General features: G+C 40.5%; 1 protein-coding gene across 1 annotated transcript in view; it reads left to right on the top strand.

Moving 5' to 3' along the window:
• trpc3 (transient receptor potential cation channel, subfamily C, member 3) overlaps positions 1–20761 on the top strand; it is a 98796-nt gene that overhangs the window by 19754 nt on the left and 58281 nt on the right. Inside the window, exons 3-5 of the mRNA XM_082955845.1 lie at positions 4994–5179; positions 10318–10482; positions 12045–12261. Of these exons, the coding sequence (XP_082811971.1) occupies positions 4994–5179; positions 10318–10482; positions 12045–12261 (568 nt within the window). The remainder of the gene's footprint in view (positions 1–4993; positions 5180–10317; positions 10483–12044; positions 12262–20761) is intronic.

Below are 20761 nucleotides of genomic sequence, written 5' to 3' on the forward strand. Positions count from 1 at the left end.
GCGAGTTGAAGATAAATACTTTTACTAAGAGTATTAGTACATTAGTAATTGACTGACCATGTCTCTCCAGATCTCCCAACAATGCTATTTCTAGGGTCAATTTTACATTAATGTTATGCTTTTTTCAGCCATTCCTGAACCTGGGACCAGAAACGGGCTACCTGAGGGCAATACCAGAACATAATGATATTTTGACTGTGTATCCTCACACAATAATCTGAAGAGCTGAGATGATTGTATGCCCCAAATTTTCCCCCCAAAAATTGGTGGCAAGAATTCTATGTAATAATTTTAGTCTTGAATCTTGTATCGTTTTATATATCAACTCATACATGCATGGTGTACCGCATGAAACGGTACACCAGAAATCTCTTCCCAGCAATCTGTAAGGCACAGTTTTCAAAATCCTGGTCCTCAAATTAAACTGGTATACTTTCCTATTTATGCTATTTTTGTTCCTCCGCCAGTTTTGATCCTTTATATTGGGAAGACAGAACAGTTCCCTACCTCCTCCCGCTGCCACCTGCTTCTTCCATTTTTGGGGTAATGCTGTAGTCAATTGGTTGTAATCTTGTATGTATTACCATTAGTATATTACCATAAGTATTTATATATTTCTGCTACCAGTCACTTGTCAGCCCTGTTTACATGTACTATATACACTACATGACCAAAACAATTTGGACATCTGTTCGTCAAACGTCTCATTCCAAAATCATGGGCATTAATATGGAGTTGCCCCCCCCTTTGCTGCTATAACAGCCTCCACTCTTCTTTGATGGTTTTCCACGAACTGTTGGAACATTGCTGCAGAGACTTGCTTCCATTTAGCCATGAGCATTAGGGGCACTGATGTTGGGCGATTAGGCCTGGCTCACAGTCGGCGTTCCAATTCATCCCAAAGGTGGTTGATGTCTGGGCTCTGTGCAGGCCAGTCAAATTCTTCCACACCGATCTTGACAAACCCTTTCTGTACACGGGGGTATTGTCATGTTGAAACAGGAAAGGCCCTTCCCCAAACTGTTGCCACAAAGTTAGAAGCACAGAATTGTCTAGAATGTCATTGTTTGCTGTAGCGTTAAGATTTCCCTTCACTGGAACTAAGGGTCCTAGCCCAAACCATGAAAAACAGCCCCAGACTATTATAGTTGGCACAATTCATTTGGGCAGGTAGCGTTCTCCTGGCCTCTGCCAAACCCAGATTCGTCTGCCGGACTGCCAGATGGTGAAGCGTGATTCGTCACTCCAGAGAACGCGTTTCCACTGCTCCAGAGTCCAATGGTGGTGAGCTTTACACCACTCCAGCCGACGCTTGGCATTGTGAATGGTGATCTTAGGCTTGTGTGTGGCTGCTCGGCCATGGAAACCCATTTCATGAAGCTCCCAACGAAAAGTTATTGACGTTGCTTCCAGCGGCAGTTTGGAAGTCGGTAGTGAGTGTTGCAACTGAGGACAGACGATTTTTACGCGTTACGTGCTTTAGCACTCGGCGGTCCCGTTCTGTGAGCTTCTGTGGCCTACCACTTCGCGACTGAGCCGTTGTTGCTCCTAGACGTTTCCACTTCACAATAACAGCACTTACAGTTGACCGGCGCAGCTCTAGCAGGACAGACATTTGACAAACTGACTTGTTGGAAAGGTGGCATCCTATTCCACTAATTTGAAGGTGTGTCCACATACACTATACATACAAAATTATCTGCCTATCATGCCTACACTGACACTATTACACACACACTCACACTCTCACCACCATGCAAACACCCACCCACCACTTATGCTGCTGCTATACGGTTTACTATTATTATTATTGTTGTATATTATTATTATTATTATTTATCCTGCTACAAGTCACTTTCTCTTAATCCCTGCCTACAGGGATGCATCTGTAATTGTGTTCTTAGAGCAAGGTTGAAACAACAATGTGATAGATTTTTTTTCACTCCAAGCTACATTTTTTAAAAGATATTATTTTCATTTGAATAATTAATGCACTTTGCTGAACTCAAATAAAAGTGGTGTCTCGGGAGTATCGGTTATTTGCGCGTCTATTATAGGATGATAGTACTATAATATTATAGGGATTGAATGAAGCTCAGTGTTAAATTCAAATCTCCCTATCACCATATCTAAGCCAATATAATACCAATCTCGATGAAAATTAGCAAATCAACTTGATTGGAGGTACACAACACACTCCATGCCTCTTGTGTGGGCTGTTACCGAAAACCACATGCCGGATCTTTTAACAGGGTTGTTCACAATAGTTTTTTTTTTTGTATTTCATACCCAGCTCAAATTCTAAACGTCAGATTAAAACGAGACTATAGCATCCATAAAGTGACAATTCGATTAAAAAAAAGTCGGATTGACTAAGTTTGTAGGCGCAACAGTTTTTATTAAATGTATAATTTATCGCCCTCAAGTGCCAATTTCTGTCCGTTAAGAACCAACGATGTGCTACCTTTTTGTAGCATTTCTGACAATGCTAACATCATTTTTTAGCCGAAAATCAGAGTTCTAACACCGGATTGGTTGCTCGGCAACAACAGCTGCTTGCACCATGCTACCACTGCCGGTCATATTAAGTGTATGCGAACAAACCTAGGATACTGTATATAGCTACCTATATGTTGGTATTCAAACTGAGGTTAATCAATAAATGCAAATAAATATTTTGATTAGCTAGCTAACTAGCTAACGTTATGTAGCTAACAAGGAAAGCTAGCTAAATAGCTAGCTATATTTTTGTCAGAGATTTCGTCGTCGTCAGACGATATGGCGAAATCATCGTCGGAAAAGGAGGACCAAAATGCAGCAGGACTGTGTTTGTTCATTTTGAACATTTATTAACTCAAAATGAATACCAAAAACAACAAAACAAACTCACGATATACTGACAGTCTTCTCAGGCTCATACATGCTAGACAAAGAACAATCTCCCACCAATGACAAACACAAACACATCCTAATATATGGGACTCTCAATCAAAGGCCTAATTTTGCACGCCCAATTTTTCAGTTTTTTATTTGTTAAAAAAGTTTGAAATATCCAATAAATTTCGTTCCACTTCATGATTGTGTCCCACTTGTTGTTGATTCTTCACAAAAAATTACAGTTTTATATCTTTATGTTTGAAGCCTGAAATGTGGCAAAAGGTCGAAAAGTTCAAGGGGGCCGAATACTTTCGCAAGGCACTGTATATTATCACATACTCAACATGAAGGTCTGATTTAATTATTTCTGAAACAGGACCGAAATGGTAAATGTAAAGATCCAGTCCGTTAAAGAAATTGGAGGCCCCTTACACATCAGTGTTGTGACGCAAACATTGTAGCAAAATGCATAGCGCTTAGAATTTAAACGGTATTGTCGGATATTATTAATCCTAATCAGACAGGTTTTTTTTACATGGACGATACATTGGAGATAATATAAGGCAAGTACTGGAAACAATAGAACACTATGAAAATTCTGGGAAACCAGGCCTGGTATTCATAGCTGACTTTGAAAATGTTTTTGATAAATTACGACTGGAATTTATATATAAATGCCTGTAATATTTAATTTTGGAGAATCTCTCATACAATGGGTTAAAGTTATGTATAGTTACCCGAGGTGTTAAATAGTAAATAATGGCTACTTCTCAGAAACTATTAAACTGTGAAGAGGAGTAAAATAAGGTTGTCCTCTATCGGCATATCTATTTCTTATAGCCATCGAAATATTAGCTATTAAAATCAGATCCAACGATAATATCAAGGGGCTAGAAATCCAGGGCTTGAAAACAAAGGTTTCATTGTACTGTGATAATTCATGTTTTTTTTTAATCAACAATTTTGATAGAGGATCTAGATACTTTTTCTAACCTCTCATGATTACAACCAAATTATGATAAGTGTACTATATTAGGTATTGGATCACAAAAAAATACTACTTTTACATTACCGTGTAGTTTATTAATAAAATGGTCTGACAGTGATGTGGACATAACTCAATATTCATATCCCGAAATAAATCAATTATCTCACTACAATCAATTTGAATAGAAAGTTAGAAAAAAATAGATAAAATCTTGCTACCATGGAAAGGAAAATACCTGTCTATTTGTGAACAAAATGTGGAAAAAGTCAAGGGGTCTGAATACTTCCCGAATGCACTGTATATACACACACAATTTTGTTGTATGTATTTTTTAATATAGGCCTATTGTAAATGTGTATTATTGTTGCATCACCATCTTTATTGCAACAAGAAATACAAGTACAAACAAACTTTAAGCTACATGTTATTTTGACAGAGGTAATGAGCTGTCCATTGATCAGCACAGCAATTGATAAAACAGCAACAATTACATTATCTGATCCATAGCACCCACTGATAAATCAAATTTAGAAAATGATTTTATATATATATATATATATATATATATATATATATATATATATATATATATATATATATAAACATTTTAATAATCAACAATGTTTGCGAACTAGGCCTTTATAACTCCTGTATGAGCGGAGAAAAGTACTTGTCAGCAGAGCAGAGAAAAATGCTTCTCAGCACTGTCCCAAAACCTGACCTCCCCCTTGTACAGTGCACAGTATTAAGATTTAAATGCATTTCAGATTTTCATACTTGAGTAATAATAACATTTTATGAAATGTGCATATATAACACTGCCGAGATCATTACACACAGATATTCCCATTGGGTCACCACTACCGTAGGCATGTGGCTCTTTTTGTCCAGCCAAGTAGTACTCAGTTACTCAGAAATGCTAAAAGGGTTTTCTGAGAAAAGGAGTTGTTTTCTCACTGATATAGCTTCTATGACAGTATGGTTGCTGAACAAAATACCACTGTAAGTTTATATTATGTTCGTGTCACATATTACTTTTGTAAGTTAGATTTATGCAGACGAGCTTGCATTTCCCTGTCTATACCAGCTGACTTGGCTCTAACCTGTGTTTTCTCTCCCTCGCTCCAGAATGACTACCGCAAGCTGTCTATGCAGTGTAAGGACTTTGTAGTGGGAGTGCTGGACCTCTGTCGGGACACGGAGGAAGTGGAAGCCATTTTGAATGGAGATGTTACTGCTGAGAAGGAGGCGGGGAAGGGCCTTCGCTCTCTCCTGAGCAGGGTCAAACTGGCCATCAAGTACGAGGTGAAAAAGGTAAGTAGCTAACAGTTTCCTTTATCTATTCTAAGGCCTTGCAAGTAGTTGACTTCTCTCTCTCTAATCTCTATCTTGTAAGTTATTTCTAGAATATACAGTAGTTCAGTCCAAACAATTCCCAAGACACACCACGTTACATCCAAGGGATTCCATTGTCACTTGCCTGTGTACCAGACCTGCATCTCTGGCCCTTCTGTCCTTTGTACACCCCTCCACCGGCCCTGCCTATAATATTACCGGGCAAACTTTCACCCGAGCAAAAAAAAAACGAGCATGCCTTCCAATTCCACAGGGCAACTTTTGTAACATTATCTGTCTCGTATGCAGCATCCATCCATTTTTCATCGACATTTTGTCTCTACACTTTTTGCAACAGTTAGCAATTTGCATTGCTCCGATGCTGGGTGCTTTTGTTTTTTTGCCAGAACTACAAGATGTGATACTAGAAATCCCTGTGCTGTACCTCAAAGTTCAGGGGTAAATAAGAACTAAACATAATCTTCCTGTTCAGAGTGCCTAGAAGTAACACAGCATAATTCCAACCAAACCACAGTCAACATATTGAATGCACATACACAGGGAGCCTCAAAAGTGTTGGGATACTTGAAATGGTACAATGACTATGAGGTTAAAGTGCAGACTGTCAGCTTTAATTTGAGGGTATTTTCATATATTGGGTGAATTGTTTAGAAATTACAGAATTTTTTTGTACATAATCCCCCCTTTTTAGGGAACCAAAAGTATTGGGACAAATTCACTTATACTGTATGTGTATTAAAGTAGTAAAACGTTAAGTATTTGGTTCTATATTCATTGGATGCAATGACTACATCAAGCTTGTGACTATACATTTGGTGGATGCATTTGTTGTTGTTTTGGTTGTTTCAGATTGTTTTGAGCCCAATAGAAATGAATGGTATATAATGTATTAAAAAGGATGTTGGATCCTTCCCTCTGGGCACACCATGTCATTTCAACGGGAAGAATTAGGTCATATTTGGAAAGATAGATTGATCAATGAGATTCCAAACTATTTTCACCCACTCAAAAAGACAGCTAAAAGTTTGTTGAAATCCCAATGTGTTATTACTATGCTTTCAACTATTTAAAAGCACAACCAAATTCCAATGGAAAATCAATGTCAGATTTTTCATTTAGTTGTCACCTAAATGTGTTATCACTGCGCTTTTAACCATTTTAAAAGCACACCAAAGTTCAAATGTCAGATATTTCATTTATTTATACAACAGCTTAATGTGTTGTCACTGTGCTTGATCTAATAACACAACCAAATGACATGGATTACAGTTAGTTGAGATTAGAGGTCGACCGATTATGATTTTTCAACACCGATACCGATTATTGGAGGGCCAAAAAAGCCGGTACCGATTAATCGCCCGATTTTTCTACATATATTTGTAATAATGACAATTACAACAATACTGAATGAATACTTATTTTAACTTAATATAATACATCAATAAAATCAATTTGTCTCAAATAAATAATGAAACATGTTCAATTTGGTTTAAATAATGCAAAAACTAAGTGTTGGAGAAGAAAGTAAAAGTGCAATATGTGCCATGTAAAAAAGCTAATGTTTAAGTTCCTTGCTCAGAACATATGAAAGCTGGTGGTTCCTTTTAACATGAGTCTTCAATATTCCCAGGTAAGAAGTTTTAGGTTGTAGGAATTATAGGACTATTTCTCTATACCATTCGTATTTCATATGCCTTTGACTATTGGATGTTCTTATAGGCACTATAGTATTGCCAGTATAACAGTATAGATTCCGTCCCTCTCCTCGCCCCTACCTGGGCTCAAACCAGGGACACATCGACAACAGCCACCCTCGAAGCATCGTTACCCATCGCTCCACAAAAGCCATGGCTTTTGCAGAGTAAGGGGAACAACTACTTCAAGGTCTCAGAGCGAGCGACGTCACCGATTGAAACACTGTTAGCGCACACCCCGCTAACTAGCTAGCCATTTCACATCGGTTACACCAGCCTAATCTCGGGAGTTGATAGGCTTGAAGTCATAAACAGCTCAATGCTTGAAACACAGCGAAGAGCTGCTGGCAAATGCACGAAAGTGCTGTTTGAATGAATGCTTACGAGCCTGCTGCTGCCTGCCACCGCTCAGTCAGACTGCTCTATCAAATATCAAATCATAGACTTAATTATAGCATAATAACACACAGAAATACAAGCCTTAGGTCATTAATATGGTAAAATCCATAAACTATCATTTCGAAAACAAAATGTTTATTCTTTCAGTGAAATACGGAACCGTTCCGTATTTTATCTAATGGGTGGCATCCCTAAGTCTAAATATTGCTGTTACATTGCACAACCTTCAATGTTATGTCATAATTATGTACAATTCTGGCAAATTAATTACGGTCTTTGTTAGGAAGAAATGGTCTTCACACAGTTTGCAACGAGCCAGGCGTCCCAAACTGCTGCATATACCATGACTCTGCTTGCACGGAACGCAAGAGAAGTGACACAATTTCCCTAGTTAAAAGAAATTCATGTTAGCAGGCAATATTAACTACATATGCAGGTTTAGAAATATATACTTGTGTATTGATTTTAAAGAAAGGCATTGATGTTTATGGTTAGCTATACATTGGTGCAACGACAGTGCTTTTTCGCAAATGTGCTTGTTAAATCATCACCCGTTTGGCGAAGTAGGCTGTGATTCGATGAGAAATTAACAGGCGCCGCATCGATTATATGCAACGCAGAACAAGAAAGATAAACTAGTAATATCATCAACCATGTGTAGTTAACTAGTGATTATTGTTAAGATTGATTGTTTTTTATAAGATCAATTTAATGCTAGCTAGCAGCTTACCTTGGCTCCTTGCTGCACTCGCGTAACAGGTAGTCAACCTGCCATGCAGTCTCCTCGTGGAGTGCAATGTAATCGGCCACAATTGGTGTCCAAAAATGGCGATTACCGATTGTTATGAAAACTTTAAATCGGCCCTAATTATTCGGCCACTCCGATTAATCGGTTGACCTCTAGTTGAGATTACATTAAAGTACATGGTGTACAGATAACTTTCTTGATAAAAACGTTAAGAAAACAAAAGAGATAAATTGATTGTAGAAGGAACAAAACTGCACTACCCCCTACGGAGATCAATGGGGAACCAGTTGATAGAGTGACCATCGGAAAGTATTCAGACCCCTTGGGAGACTAGTCAGGATCGAGGCAAAGATGAATGGAGCAAAGTACATAGATCCTTGATGAAAACCTGCTCCAGAGCTCTCAGAACCTCAGACTGGGGCGAAGGTTCACCTTCCAACAGGACAACGACCCTAAGCACACAGCCAAGACAATGCAGGAGTGGCTTCGGGACAAGTCTCTGAATGTACTTGAGTTGCCCAGCCAGAGCCTGTACTTGAACCCGATCGAACATCTCTGGAGAGACCTGAAAATAGCTGTGCAGCGACATTCCCCATCCAACCTGACAGAGCTTGAGAGGATCTGCAGAGAAGAATGGGAGAAACTCCCCAAATACAGGTGTGCCAAGTTTGTAGCGTCATACCTAAGAAGACTCGATGCTGGAATCGCCTTGAATCGATTGTTAGCAAACATTTCTAAAATCTAAAATCTTTTGCTTTGTCGTTATGGGGTATTGTGTGTAGATTGATGAAGGGGAAAAAAAAATTCAATTTTAGAACAAGGCTGTAACCTAACAAAATGTGTAAAAGTCAAGGGGACTGAATACTTTCCGAAGGCACTGTATATAATTCCATACATTTTTTTCTACTGGTACTGGGGACTTTCAGACGATTCTTGTGAGGCCTGTGGGTGTCCTAGTGCAAACAACATGTTCATGAGAGTATCGTCTTTCCATAGAGGGGTCATAATAGTTTTGTAGGCCAAACCGTTCGGACGCTACAGACAATTTTGTGAGATTGTCCTTATCCTGTAACTGCAAAGTTCATTTTCACCTCTCAACTTGTCCCAAGCTTTTAGTACATCCCTCACAGTACACTCATCCCACTTATCCCAAAAATGTATGAATGTCACACATTTCTCCCTTTCCAAAGAATCTTTAATAATAGACTCGCTGCTCCTTATTTATAGCCGTTCTGGCTTCGCCTTGATTCCTCATTCAACTGCATAATTAATCTGCCATATATTCCGATTCAATTTTTGCTAGGAAAAAGGGAGAGCCGATGTAGGACAACCATGACGTTAAAAACCTAAAGGCACAGAGGTGTGTTATTCATTAACCTTGCACACTTGAGGATGGAACTTGTTCCTTACTACAGGGGGTAATGCACCTCTCGCTGACCCAGAATTCACGAGTCTGTGTCTCGAAATGAACTTGAACAAGTGATTCTCGAAGTCCCTGGGAGCAACAGCTTGGCGGTCAATCCCATTTCGATTCAACAATTAGAATTTGAACCGGAAATGGCCAGCACTCCCATCCATTATCTTTTTCTTCAATTGGAATTGCGTATCTATCTTTTCCCATATTATTATAAACATGTGAACCCAAACTATTTACATCCCCTTGAGACAGGTTGATGTTCTTATCTTGTGGTGTTTGGTCTTTACAGAGCAAATAACCAAATGTTTACCATTATGAAATGGTTATGGATTGACTGGGCTGGCAGACAGTGTCAAGGAAACCCACAGCGAGAACTGTCCACTTCATTAATGGCTCGGTGGGTTTTGATTAAACACTTCCATTACAGGGAACACCGCCTCCCCAGTTCTTCCCACACCAGCCGCCACTGGCGAAAGCATTTCTCCCAGATTTGATCAAGCCTGTTAATGTGATTATATGAGAAGCTCTCTCTCTCTCGCACACACTCACACACACACACATACACACATACACACACTTTATAGGCCCACTTAAAATGCAAATGACCAACCAATGACTGGTGCCTCCACTCCAGCAGTCCCTTTTCCTGATTTCCGCCTGGTGCCTACAGGATATATTCGGAACTGGGTCTTCGTCCTCATTTTCCAGACTAAACTGCGTGACAGCCTAGAGGACCAGGCCTGCCACTCAGCCTCTTTTCTTCCCAGACTGCTTGCCCATTGCATTAACTTTTACAGTACATATTTTATTTCCGGTGTCTCTCTCTCCTTCCCTACAGTTTGTGGCCCACCCCAACTGCCAGCAGCAGCTGCTGACGATCTGGTATGAGAACCTGTCGGGCCTAAGGGAGCAGACCATCGCTGTGAAGTGCCTGGTGGTGGTGGCGGTGGCCTTTGGTCTGCCCCTACTGGCCATGGGCTACTGGTTCGCTCCCTGCAGTCGGGTAAGAGTACCACGTCCTCTGACAAACACATCACTTCCAACAGACACAAGCAAAAACCTATATACCTAAACATTAGCGATCTGACATGTTGTATTGCATGGAAACGAGACAATTTTTCAGTGTGATCCACTGTAGGCTACTAACAACAGAAGCTGCATAGTGTAGTCTACTATGCACCCTGTCCCTCTGGCCAGGGTAAACGAAGCGGTAACGTTGTGTATTTATAGCCCATTTGTTTGTGAGAAAATGTGAAAGGGATCAAATTAGGTTCATATTCATAACTGGGCTGAGTAGGCTACCTAGACTTTTTTCTATCCAAAAATATTAGAACATAGTTATTTACAACTACAAAGTTCAAACCAATATGTATGATTGGCCCTGACCTGCTGTTTCGAATCTCTCTTTCGCTCTCTCTGACCTGCTCTCTCGACCTCTGAATGCTCGGCTATGAAAAGCCACCAACTGACATTTACTCTTGAGATGTTGAACTGCTGCACCCTCTTTAACCAATATGGTTATTATTTGACCCTGCTGGTCATCTATGAACATTTGAACGTCTTGAAGAACAATCTGGCCTTAATGGCCATACTCTTATAATCTCCACCCATCATAGCCAGAAGAGGACTGGACAACCCTCGGAGCTTGGTTTCTCTCTAGGTTTCTTCCTAGGTTTCTGGGTTTCTAGGTTACTGGCATTTCTAGTCACAGTGCTTCTGCATTGCTTGCTCTTTAGGGTTTTAGGCTGAGTATCTGTATAGCACTTTGTGACAACTGCTGATGTAAAAGAGCTTTATAAAATCAATTAGATTGATTGAATTTGATTGCTAATTGTTTTGCAATGTGAAAAGTAATATCTGCCAAACGAGTATAGATAGAATTGTGGCATGCAAGGCCACCCACCTCCATCATTCCCGCCACTCAGAACCTCACAACTTGAGTATGTCCAGGCTGTAGATTGAAATACAGAGACTGTGTTGGGACAGAATTCACCAATTGTGTTCCTTTCAATTATCTAAACTCAAACCAGAGCATATGAAGAGTATCGTGTCTAGCCCATAGAATGACATATAGAATAGTAATGTATAGGGCCCCTTGTGTCCATTACCCTAACTCTTCCTTTTAAAAGTAAAACAAAGACATTTACAGCCACCTTTGATTTAAGTAAGTAAGTCTAGGTGTGTGAGTGCATAGTGTGTTTATTTGTTTATATTCACTTACCCTGCTTTACGGGCACGTGCCAGTAGTATAGCAAGGGTCTCTTGCAACGCTCCAATGAATGTTAGTGTTATATTTTATATCTTAAGGGATGTTGTTTGCAACACTCCAGACTTCACTATAAACTCATTTCCATAAGGTTAAGTGGTTGTAGCATAGTTACTCTATAGACTTCTTATCGACTGAATTCTCGCTTTGCATCCCACTGACCCCACTGAAAGTATTACTTGCTATGTGGTTGTTTTACCTACTGTATGTAAGTTGAATGCACTGATTGTAAGTCACTCTGAATTAAAGCATCTGCTAAATGACTGAAGTGTAAATGTGATCCTTTTTATTTTATGTAGCTGGGAAATGTCCTGCGCAGCCCCTTCATGAAGTTTGTGGCCCATGCCGCTTCCTTCGTCATCTTCCTGTGCCTGCTGTTGTTCAACGCATCGGACCGCTTCGAGGGCATTAGCACCATGCCAAACGTGACCGTCACTGACCATCCCATGCAGATCTACCGGGTCAAGACCACCGAATTCAGCTGGACCGAGATACTCATCATGGTCTGGGTCACAGGTGAGACAGGATTTATTTGTTTAACATTTTGTGGTACTGTGCATTTCCAAGCACCAGAGGGGCTTGGAAATGTGTGGTCAGAGGCAAGGGGATATATCAGAGCCATGTTTCAAGGTGCATAAAGATTCCATAAAATTTCAAAGGAGAAAAACCTCAGTGATTAAAGCATAAAGTTCAACGATGGCTAAAGGTCTAAACCTCTGGGGGGGCTTTATTGCTATAGGCCATAGAAATGCATTGAATAACACATTCATAAATGGAAAAATAGTCTGTCAAACAGCGCTGTAGCTCTGCCACCTTCCACCGCAGATACGCAGGCACTTCAATCGACTCTGATTTTTTAAAAACTGAAAGTAGCTTTTCTCCAAAAAGCAGTACTCAAATCGCCTTGGTGGTGCCCTGCTCATTGTGTCAGTTAATTAGTTACCCAACTTAGGCCAGACAAAATTGATTCACTGTTTAATGGATTTTCTCCCCAGAAAAGTGAGACAAGCAGAAAAAACCCAAATAATAATTCATTCGGTGGATAAGGAATAACAGTACTTTATCACATTGCCCTATGAACAATAGGCAAAATATTTAATTTTAAACTGATTTTAGGATTATTATTAATAAACAAATTAACATCAATGAACATTATTCACATAGAATATTGCATTATATTATACATCCTATCATATTCAAACAATTTTGAAAAAAAAGTTATGTATGAACGTATTATCAGTTCATTAATCTACTTAATTGTATTGCTTAACAAATTAAAGAATGATTGACAATAAATAATTGTAATCAAATTAAAATGTTGATCCACAATAATGAGTTCGTTACCTGAATGCATCTCTATAGCCTTGGCGTTAACAAAATATTCATACAAATATGATTAGGCCTCTCATAGACTAGGCCTTTTAGAAAGAGGTTCAATCAAGTTAGATCTGCCAAATTAATATCGCATTGGAAAGATATACATAAATTCAGCCTTAGAGTATAACATTTCATCATCATCCAAAAGAAAATGTAATTTATAACATGCACAATTAGAAGCATCAATCTATATGGAGCAAGCGTGACTAAATTCGAGCCCCGTAACTTTGTTCACCGCATCCTCCTGCAATTGTCTCGTCTGGCTGCCACGAAAAGCCCCCACCTGCTGATCTGCACGAAGTGTGTGCATGCCACTGGCGATGTACTTTGCTCGACATGCTAGCTGTTCTCGGCGGTGCATCATCACTTCAAACACATTCCGTCGGGCTGTTATCGGTTGGCCTACTACAACTGGTAGTACCGGTAAAATGTAAGTTATGAATCGCAAATCACCATACAGCTGGCACACTTCGATTTCATCAATCATTTTGACTTCAATTTGGTTGTCCAAAGTACTATCAGCTTGCACTGCGTCTTTGCTGATGAATGCCTTGATCTCTGGCCAGTCAATTGGTTAAATTACTTTGTTATTTCGTCTATTAATCGCTTCTACTAGATCTGAAAATGATGCAATAACCATGAATTTAACTGACTGTTTGTTTATAATGAGGGACGTCCTACATTTAACCTGGACACATAAATAGTAGGAATATGCGCTGGCTTCAGCCATGACGGCATGAGAGAGAAATGAAACATCTGCACTTCGCCTGCAGGTGCAAGCGTGTGTTTCACTGTCCAATCCGAGGCTCGAACATGATCTGAGCGAGTGATTTGAGGCTGTTTGGTCTCTTGGGCATCAAATTGGGTGAGCCTCAAAGGAGAGCGGACAGTGCATTATAAACAAAGAGCCACATATATTGGCCAAAAAAGAACGCATCTGATTGTTACTTTTTTTGGGGGTGTGGAGAAAAGTGAAGCGGGTGGCATTCCTTAAACAGTAATTCAACTTTGTCCGGCTTAATACAGTAAAAGTTATGGTATCAATATTATTGTAAGGATGAGGGGACCCTCAATGGTATATAGAGCAAGTCAGGATGTCATGTGAAACCATGTGTTCTGATATACTACTCGTACAGTAGTATTTGGTTTTCGAAAAGACACTCAAAATATCAACATTCAACATACAAATTCCTTAGAATCCCTATATTTACATATATTTACCATAGACCATATTAAACAGATATATGAAACAAACAATGCAAGATGGCGCCGACAGACATGGCAGCTCTGCCTCTAGCTCCTAAGCAACTTTGCAGTATTTTGTTTTTTTTGTGTGTTATTTCTTACACTATTAGCCCAGAACGTTTTTTGGTGTTATTACGTAAATAACTTTTGGATATCAGAGCGGTGGTAACTCACCAGCACTACGACCAGGAATATGACTTCCCCGAATTGGATCCTTTGTTCGTACCCCCCAGGGCAATTGAACTTATCCCAGAGGCTGCTCCAAGACGCCACCGCCGACTTCTAGTCCAACTCAGGAGGCAGGCACACCATCTACCGCTTCCGAGTATATTACTCTCTAGTGTTCAGTCTCTGGACAATAAAGTAGACAAGCTCAGGGCGAAGATCTCCTTCCAGAGAGACATCAGGAACTGTAACCTACTCTGTTTCACAGAATCATGGCTCTCTCCGGATATACTGTCCCTGTCCATGCAGCCAGCTGGGTTCTCAGGACATCGCGCAGACAGGAATGAACATCTCTCTGGGAAGAAGAAGGTCTTTTGGTTCACCTGACCTAGAATAACTCACAATCAAATGCTGACCGTATTACCTCCCAAGAGAATTATCTTTGGTTATAGTCACAGCCATGTGTATTCCGCCTCAAGCCGATACCACGACGGCCCTCAAGGAACTACACTGGACTTTATGCAAACTGGAAACCACATATCCCGAGGCTGCATTTATTGTAGCTGGGGATTTTAACAAAGCAAATTTGCGGAAAATGCTACTCCATCCCTCGTGGCCGACGTGAGTAAGACATTTAAGCGAGTTATCCCTCGCAAGGCTGCCGGCCCAGACGGCATCCCTAGCCGCATCCTCAGAGCTGGCTGGAGTGGAGTGTTTACAGACATATTCGATCTCTCCCTATCCCAGTCTGCTGTCCCCACTTGCTTCAAGATTTCCACCATTGTTGCTGTACCCAAGAAAGCAAAGGTAACTGAACTAAATGACTATCACCCCGTAGCACTCACCTCTGTCAGCATGTGCTTTGAGTGGCTAGTTAATCTCTCTGGGCTAGGTGGCACCAAATCGTCCCACCTACGTAACAGCCAGTTGAATCCTGTGGCGCGATTTTCAAATACCTTAGAAATGCTATTACTTCAATTTCTCAAACATATGACTATTTTACAGCTATTTAAAGACAAGACTCTCATTAATCTAACCACACTGTCCGATTTCAAAAAGGCTTTACAAAAAAGCAAAACATTAGATTATGTCAGCAGAGTACCCAGCCAGAAATAAACACCCATTTTTCAAGCTAGCATATAATGTCACATAAACCCAAACCATAGCTAAATGTAGCACTAACCTTTGATGATCTTCATCAGATGACAACCCTAGGACATTATGTTATACAATACATGGATGTTTTGTTCAATCAAGTTCATATTTATATCAAAAAACTGCTTTTTACATTAGCATGTGACGTTCAGAACTAGCAAACTTCCGGGGAATTTACTAACAATTTACTAAATTACTCACGATAAACGTTCACAAAAAGCATAACAATTATTTTAAGAATTATAGATACAGACCTCCTCTATGCACTCGATATGTCCGATTTTAAAATAGCTTTTTGGTGAAAGCACATTTCGCAATATTCTAAGTACATAGCCCAGCCATCACGGGCTAGCTATTTAGCCACCCAGCAAGTTTAGCCTTCACCAAAATCAGATTTACTATTACAAAAGTTTGATTACCTTTGATGTTCTTCGTCAGAATGCACTCCCAGGACTTCTACTTCAATAACAAATGTTGGTTTGGTCCCAAATAATCCATCGTTATATCCAAATAGCGGCGTTTTGTTCGTGCGTTCAAGAAACTATCCGAAATGGTAAATCAGGGTTATGAGCATGGCGCATTTCGTGACAAAAAAATTCTAAATATTCCATTACCGTACTTCGAAGCATGTCAACCGCTGTTTAAAATCAATTTTTATGCAATTTTTCTCGTAAAAAAGCGATAATATTCCGACCGGGAATCTGCGTTTCGGTAAATAGAGGGAAAAAAAGAAAGACGGGGGCGACCAGTGCACGCGCCTAAGCCCACTGTCCCTTGATCGGCCACTTGACAAAGGCGATAATGTGTTTCAGCCTGGGGCTGGAATGACGACATTCAGCTTTTTCCCGGGCTCTGAGAGCCTATGGGAGCCGTGGGAAGTGTCACGTTACCGCAGAGATCCTTTGTTTTGGAAAGAGATGTCAAAGAAAGCCAATAAATGGTCAGACAGGCCATTTCCTGTAAAGGAATCTCTCAGGTTTTTGCCTGCCATATGAGTTCTGTTATACTCACAGACACCATTCAAACAGTTTTAGAAACTTTAGGGTGTTTTCTATCCATATCTAATAAGTATATGCATATTCTAGTTACTGGGTAGGAGTAGTAACCAGATTAAATCGGGTACGTTTTTTATCCGGCCGTGTAAATACTGTCCCCTAGCCCTAAGAGGTTAAGGATCATATAACCTCTACCTTACCTGACACCCTAGACTCACTTCAATTTGCTTACCGCCCCAATAGATCCACAGATGATGCAATTGCCATTGCACTGCATACTGCCCTATCCCACCTGGACAAGAGGAATACCTATGTAAGAATGCTGTTCATTGACTAGAGCACAGTCTTCAACACCATAGTACCCTACAAGCTCATCCTCAAGCTTGGGGTCCTGGGTCTGAACCCCGCCCTGTGCTACTGGGTTCTGTACTTCCTGACGGGCCGCTTCCAGGTGGTGAAGGTAGGAAACATCACCTCCACTTCACTGATCCTCAACACAGGGACCCCACAAGGGTGCGTTCTCAGCCCCCTCCTGTACTCCCTGTTCACCCATGACTGTGTGGCCACACATGCCTCCAACTCAATCATCAAGTTTGCAGACGACATGACCAAAGTAGGCTGATTAGCAACAATGACGAGACAGCCTACAGGGAGGAGGTGAGGGACCTGGCAAAGTGGTGCCTGGAAAATAACCTCTCCCTGAATGTCAACAAAATGAAGAAGCTGATCGTGGACTTCAGGAAAAAGCAGAGGGAGCACGCCCCAATCAAGTTCCTCAGCGTACACATCACTGATGATCTGAAATGGTCCACCCACACAGACAGTGTGGTGAAGAAGGCGCAACAGCACCTCTTCATCCTCAAGATGCTGAAGAAATTTGGCTTGACCCCTAAAACCCTCACAAACTGATGGACAATTGAGAGCATCCTGTTGGCCTGTATGCAGCCCGCGATGCGGTTAGTCATTGTGGCTGGGACCGCGGATTGTCCCGTGTTTGTGGCTGTCTAGATTCCTGCTGTTTGTTGTTTTCAATTTTCCCTGTGACCTGCCCTGTCTGGAACTGCGAGGAATAACAGCCTAACATACGTTGCTAGCTACCATGACAAAGACCAAAGCCAGCGGGAGTACAGTTGAGGACAGTGTCAGTGGTGTCTCTCTATCACACGTGAAGGATCTTTTAAACAAACAAAAAGATACCTATAAGCAGTTGTTACAACAACAAGAAAATAGCTTCAAGTGTTTTGTCCAAATACTCGTGGATTCTACTAATAAAAGAATGGACGACCTGACCAGAGGTCCAGGACCTGAAGAACAGTTTGCAGTTCTCCCAGGGTCAGCTCGATGAGTTGAAACAGGAGAACTGCAAGATGACAGCAATCTGTAAGTCATTGAGAGAGGACATTAGTTCTGTCTGTGAATCCATGATAACAATGACAGATAAATCAGACTATCTCGAGGGACAATCAAGGCAAAACAACATGGTTGTGAAAGGAATTGCAGAATCTCCACATGAGACCTGGATGGAGTCTGAGGACAAAGTGAGGGAAATGGTCTTTGAGAAATTGAAGATGGACCACAGGAAAATTGAGGTGGAGCGTGCCCACAGGACTGGAAAACACACCACCGGCCCAGGTGATAGGCCCAGGCAGATAGTGGTCAAGTTCCTGAGGTTCAAGGACAAGGTAGCTGTTCTGGAAAGAGCCAAGAACTTGAGAGGAATGTATATCTTCCTCAACGAGGACTATCCTGAAGCTGTGCACCAGAAGAGGAAAGAACTGGTCCCCGCCATGAAAGCTGCCAGAGCACGTGGGGACATTGCGTACATCCGCTACGACAGGCTCATTGTCCACCCACCCTACCAGAAGCCTGGAAGGGATGAGAGAGCCAATCCTATGGGTTCATAGCCTCAACCCCGCAGCACACACACACCAATTGATTAATGGACTGCTGAATGTAGATTTTTGTTCTCTTGCTTTGTCTGCTCTTTTCCATATTATGTCTATCTGTGATAAGCTACCCAGGAAAGGGCTGAAAATAGCCCATATTAATATATGTAGCCTTAGAAATAAGGTTCATGAAATAAATAACTTGATAACATTCATATATTAGCCATTTCTGAGACTCACTTAGATAATTAATTTGATGATACATCAGTATCAATACAAGGATATAACATTTATAGAAGAGACAGAAATGCTGATAGGGGAGGAGTTGCTGTATATATTCAGAGCCATATCCCTGTAATGCTTAGAGAAGATCTTATGTCAAGTGTTATTGAAGTGTTTTGGTTGCAGGTTCACTTGGCACATCTAAAGCCTTTTTTTGGGGGGTGTTGCTATAGGCCACCAAGTGCTAACAGTCAGTACCTAAATAATATGTGTGAAATGCTTGTAGCGTACGTGATGTAAACAGAGAGGTCTACTTTCTTGGGGACCTGAATATTAACTGGTTTTCATCAAGCTGTCCGCTCAAGAGAAAGCTTCTTATCGTAACCAGTGCCTGTAATCTGGTTCAGGTTATTAATCAACCTACCAGGGTGTTTACGAACACTACAGGAACAAGATCATCCATGTGTAGCGATCACATTTTCACTAATGCTGTAGAACTTTGTTCTAAAGCTGCTGTATATCCGTACCTATTGGATGCAGTGATCACAATATAGTGGCTACATCAAGGAAAGCCAAAGTTCCAACAGCCTGGCCTGAAATAGTGTACAACAGATCATACAAAAGATTTTGCTGTGACTATTATGTGGATGATGTTATAAAATATTTGTTGGTCTGATGTGATTAATGAGGAGCATCTAGATGCTGCACTTGATGAATTTATGAAATTGCTTCTTCCAATTATTGATAAACATGCACCTGTTAAGAAACTGACTGTTAGAACTGTTAAGGCTCCATGGATTGATGAGGAATTGAAAAACTGTATGGTTGAAAGAGATGGGGCAAAAGGAGTGGCTAATACGTCTGGCTGTACATTTGACTGGCTTACTTACTGCAAATTGAGAAATGATGTGACTAAACTTAACAGAAAGAAGAATAAACTTTATTATGAAGCCAAGATCAATGGTATAAAGAATGATGGAAAAAAACTTTTGAGTACAAATTCAACTTCATCTGTCATCAAATCAGATGGCTTATTCATCACAACACCATTTGATGTTGGCAATTATTTTAATGATTATTTAATTGGCAAAGTGGGCAAACTTAGGCAGGAAATGCCCACGACAAACAGTGAGCAATTATATCCATATATAAAATAACAAATAATGAAAGAAAAGCAGTGCAAGTTTGAATTTTGTAAAGTTAGTGTGGGAGAGGTGGGAAAATTATTGTTAACGATCAATAATGACAAACCTTCTTGCATTGACAACTTAGATGGAAGGCTACTGAGGATGGTAGCTGACTCTATAGCCACTCCTATCTGTCATATTTTTAATCTGAGCCTTGAGGAAAGTCTTTGTCCTCAGGCCTGGAGGGAAGCCAAAGTAATTCCTCTACCCAAGAGTGGTAACGCGGCCTTTACTGGTTCTAACAGCAGACCTATAAGCTTGCTGCCAGCTCTTTGCAAACTGTTGGAAAAAATGGTGTTTGACCTAATACAATGCTATTTCTCTGTAAACAAATGAACAACAGACTTTCAGAATGCTTATAGAGAAGGGCACTCAACATGTACTGCACTGACACAAATGACTGATGGTTGAAAGAAATTGATAATAAGAAGATTGTGATAGCTGTACTGTTAGATTTCAGTGCAGCCTTTGATATTATTGACCATAACCTGTTGTTGAAAAACCTTAAGTGCTATGGCTTTTCAACCTCTGCCATTGCCATATCGTGGATTCAGAGCTATCTATCTAATAAAACTCTAAGGGTTTTCTTTAATGTCAAACATATCAAGTGTGGTGTACCGCAGGGCAGCTCTCTAGGCCCTCTACTCTTTTCTATTTTTACCTATGACCTGCCACTAGCATTAGACAAAGCATGTGTGCTGATGATTCAACTATATATGCATCAGCAACCACAGCTAATGAAGTCACTAAAACTCTTAACAAAGACTTGAAGTCTGTTTTGGAA

Source organism: Salmo salar, chromosome 09 (genome assembly GCF_965601325.2).
Source record: "Salmo salar chromosome 09, fSalSal1, whole genome shotgun sequence".
Classification (NCBI taxonomy): domain Eukaryota; kingdom Metazoa; phylum Chordata; class Actinopteri; order Salmoniformes; family Salmonidae; genus Salmo; species Salmo salar.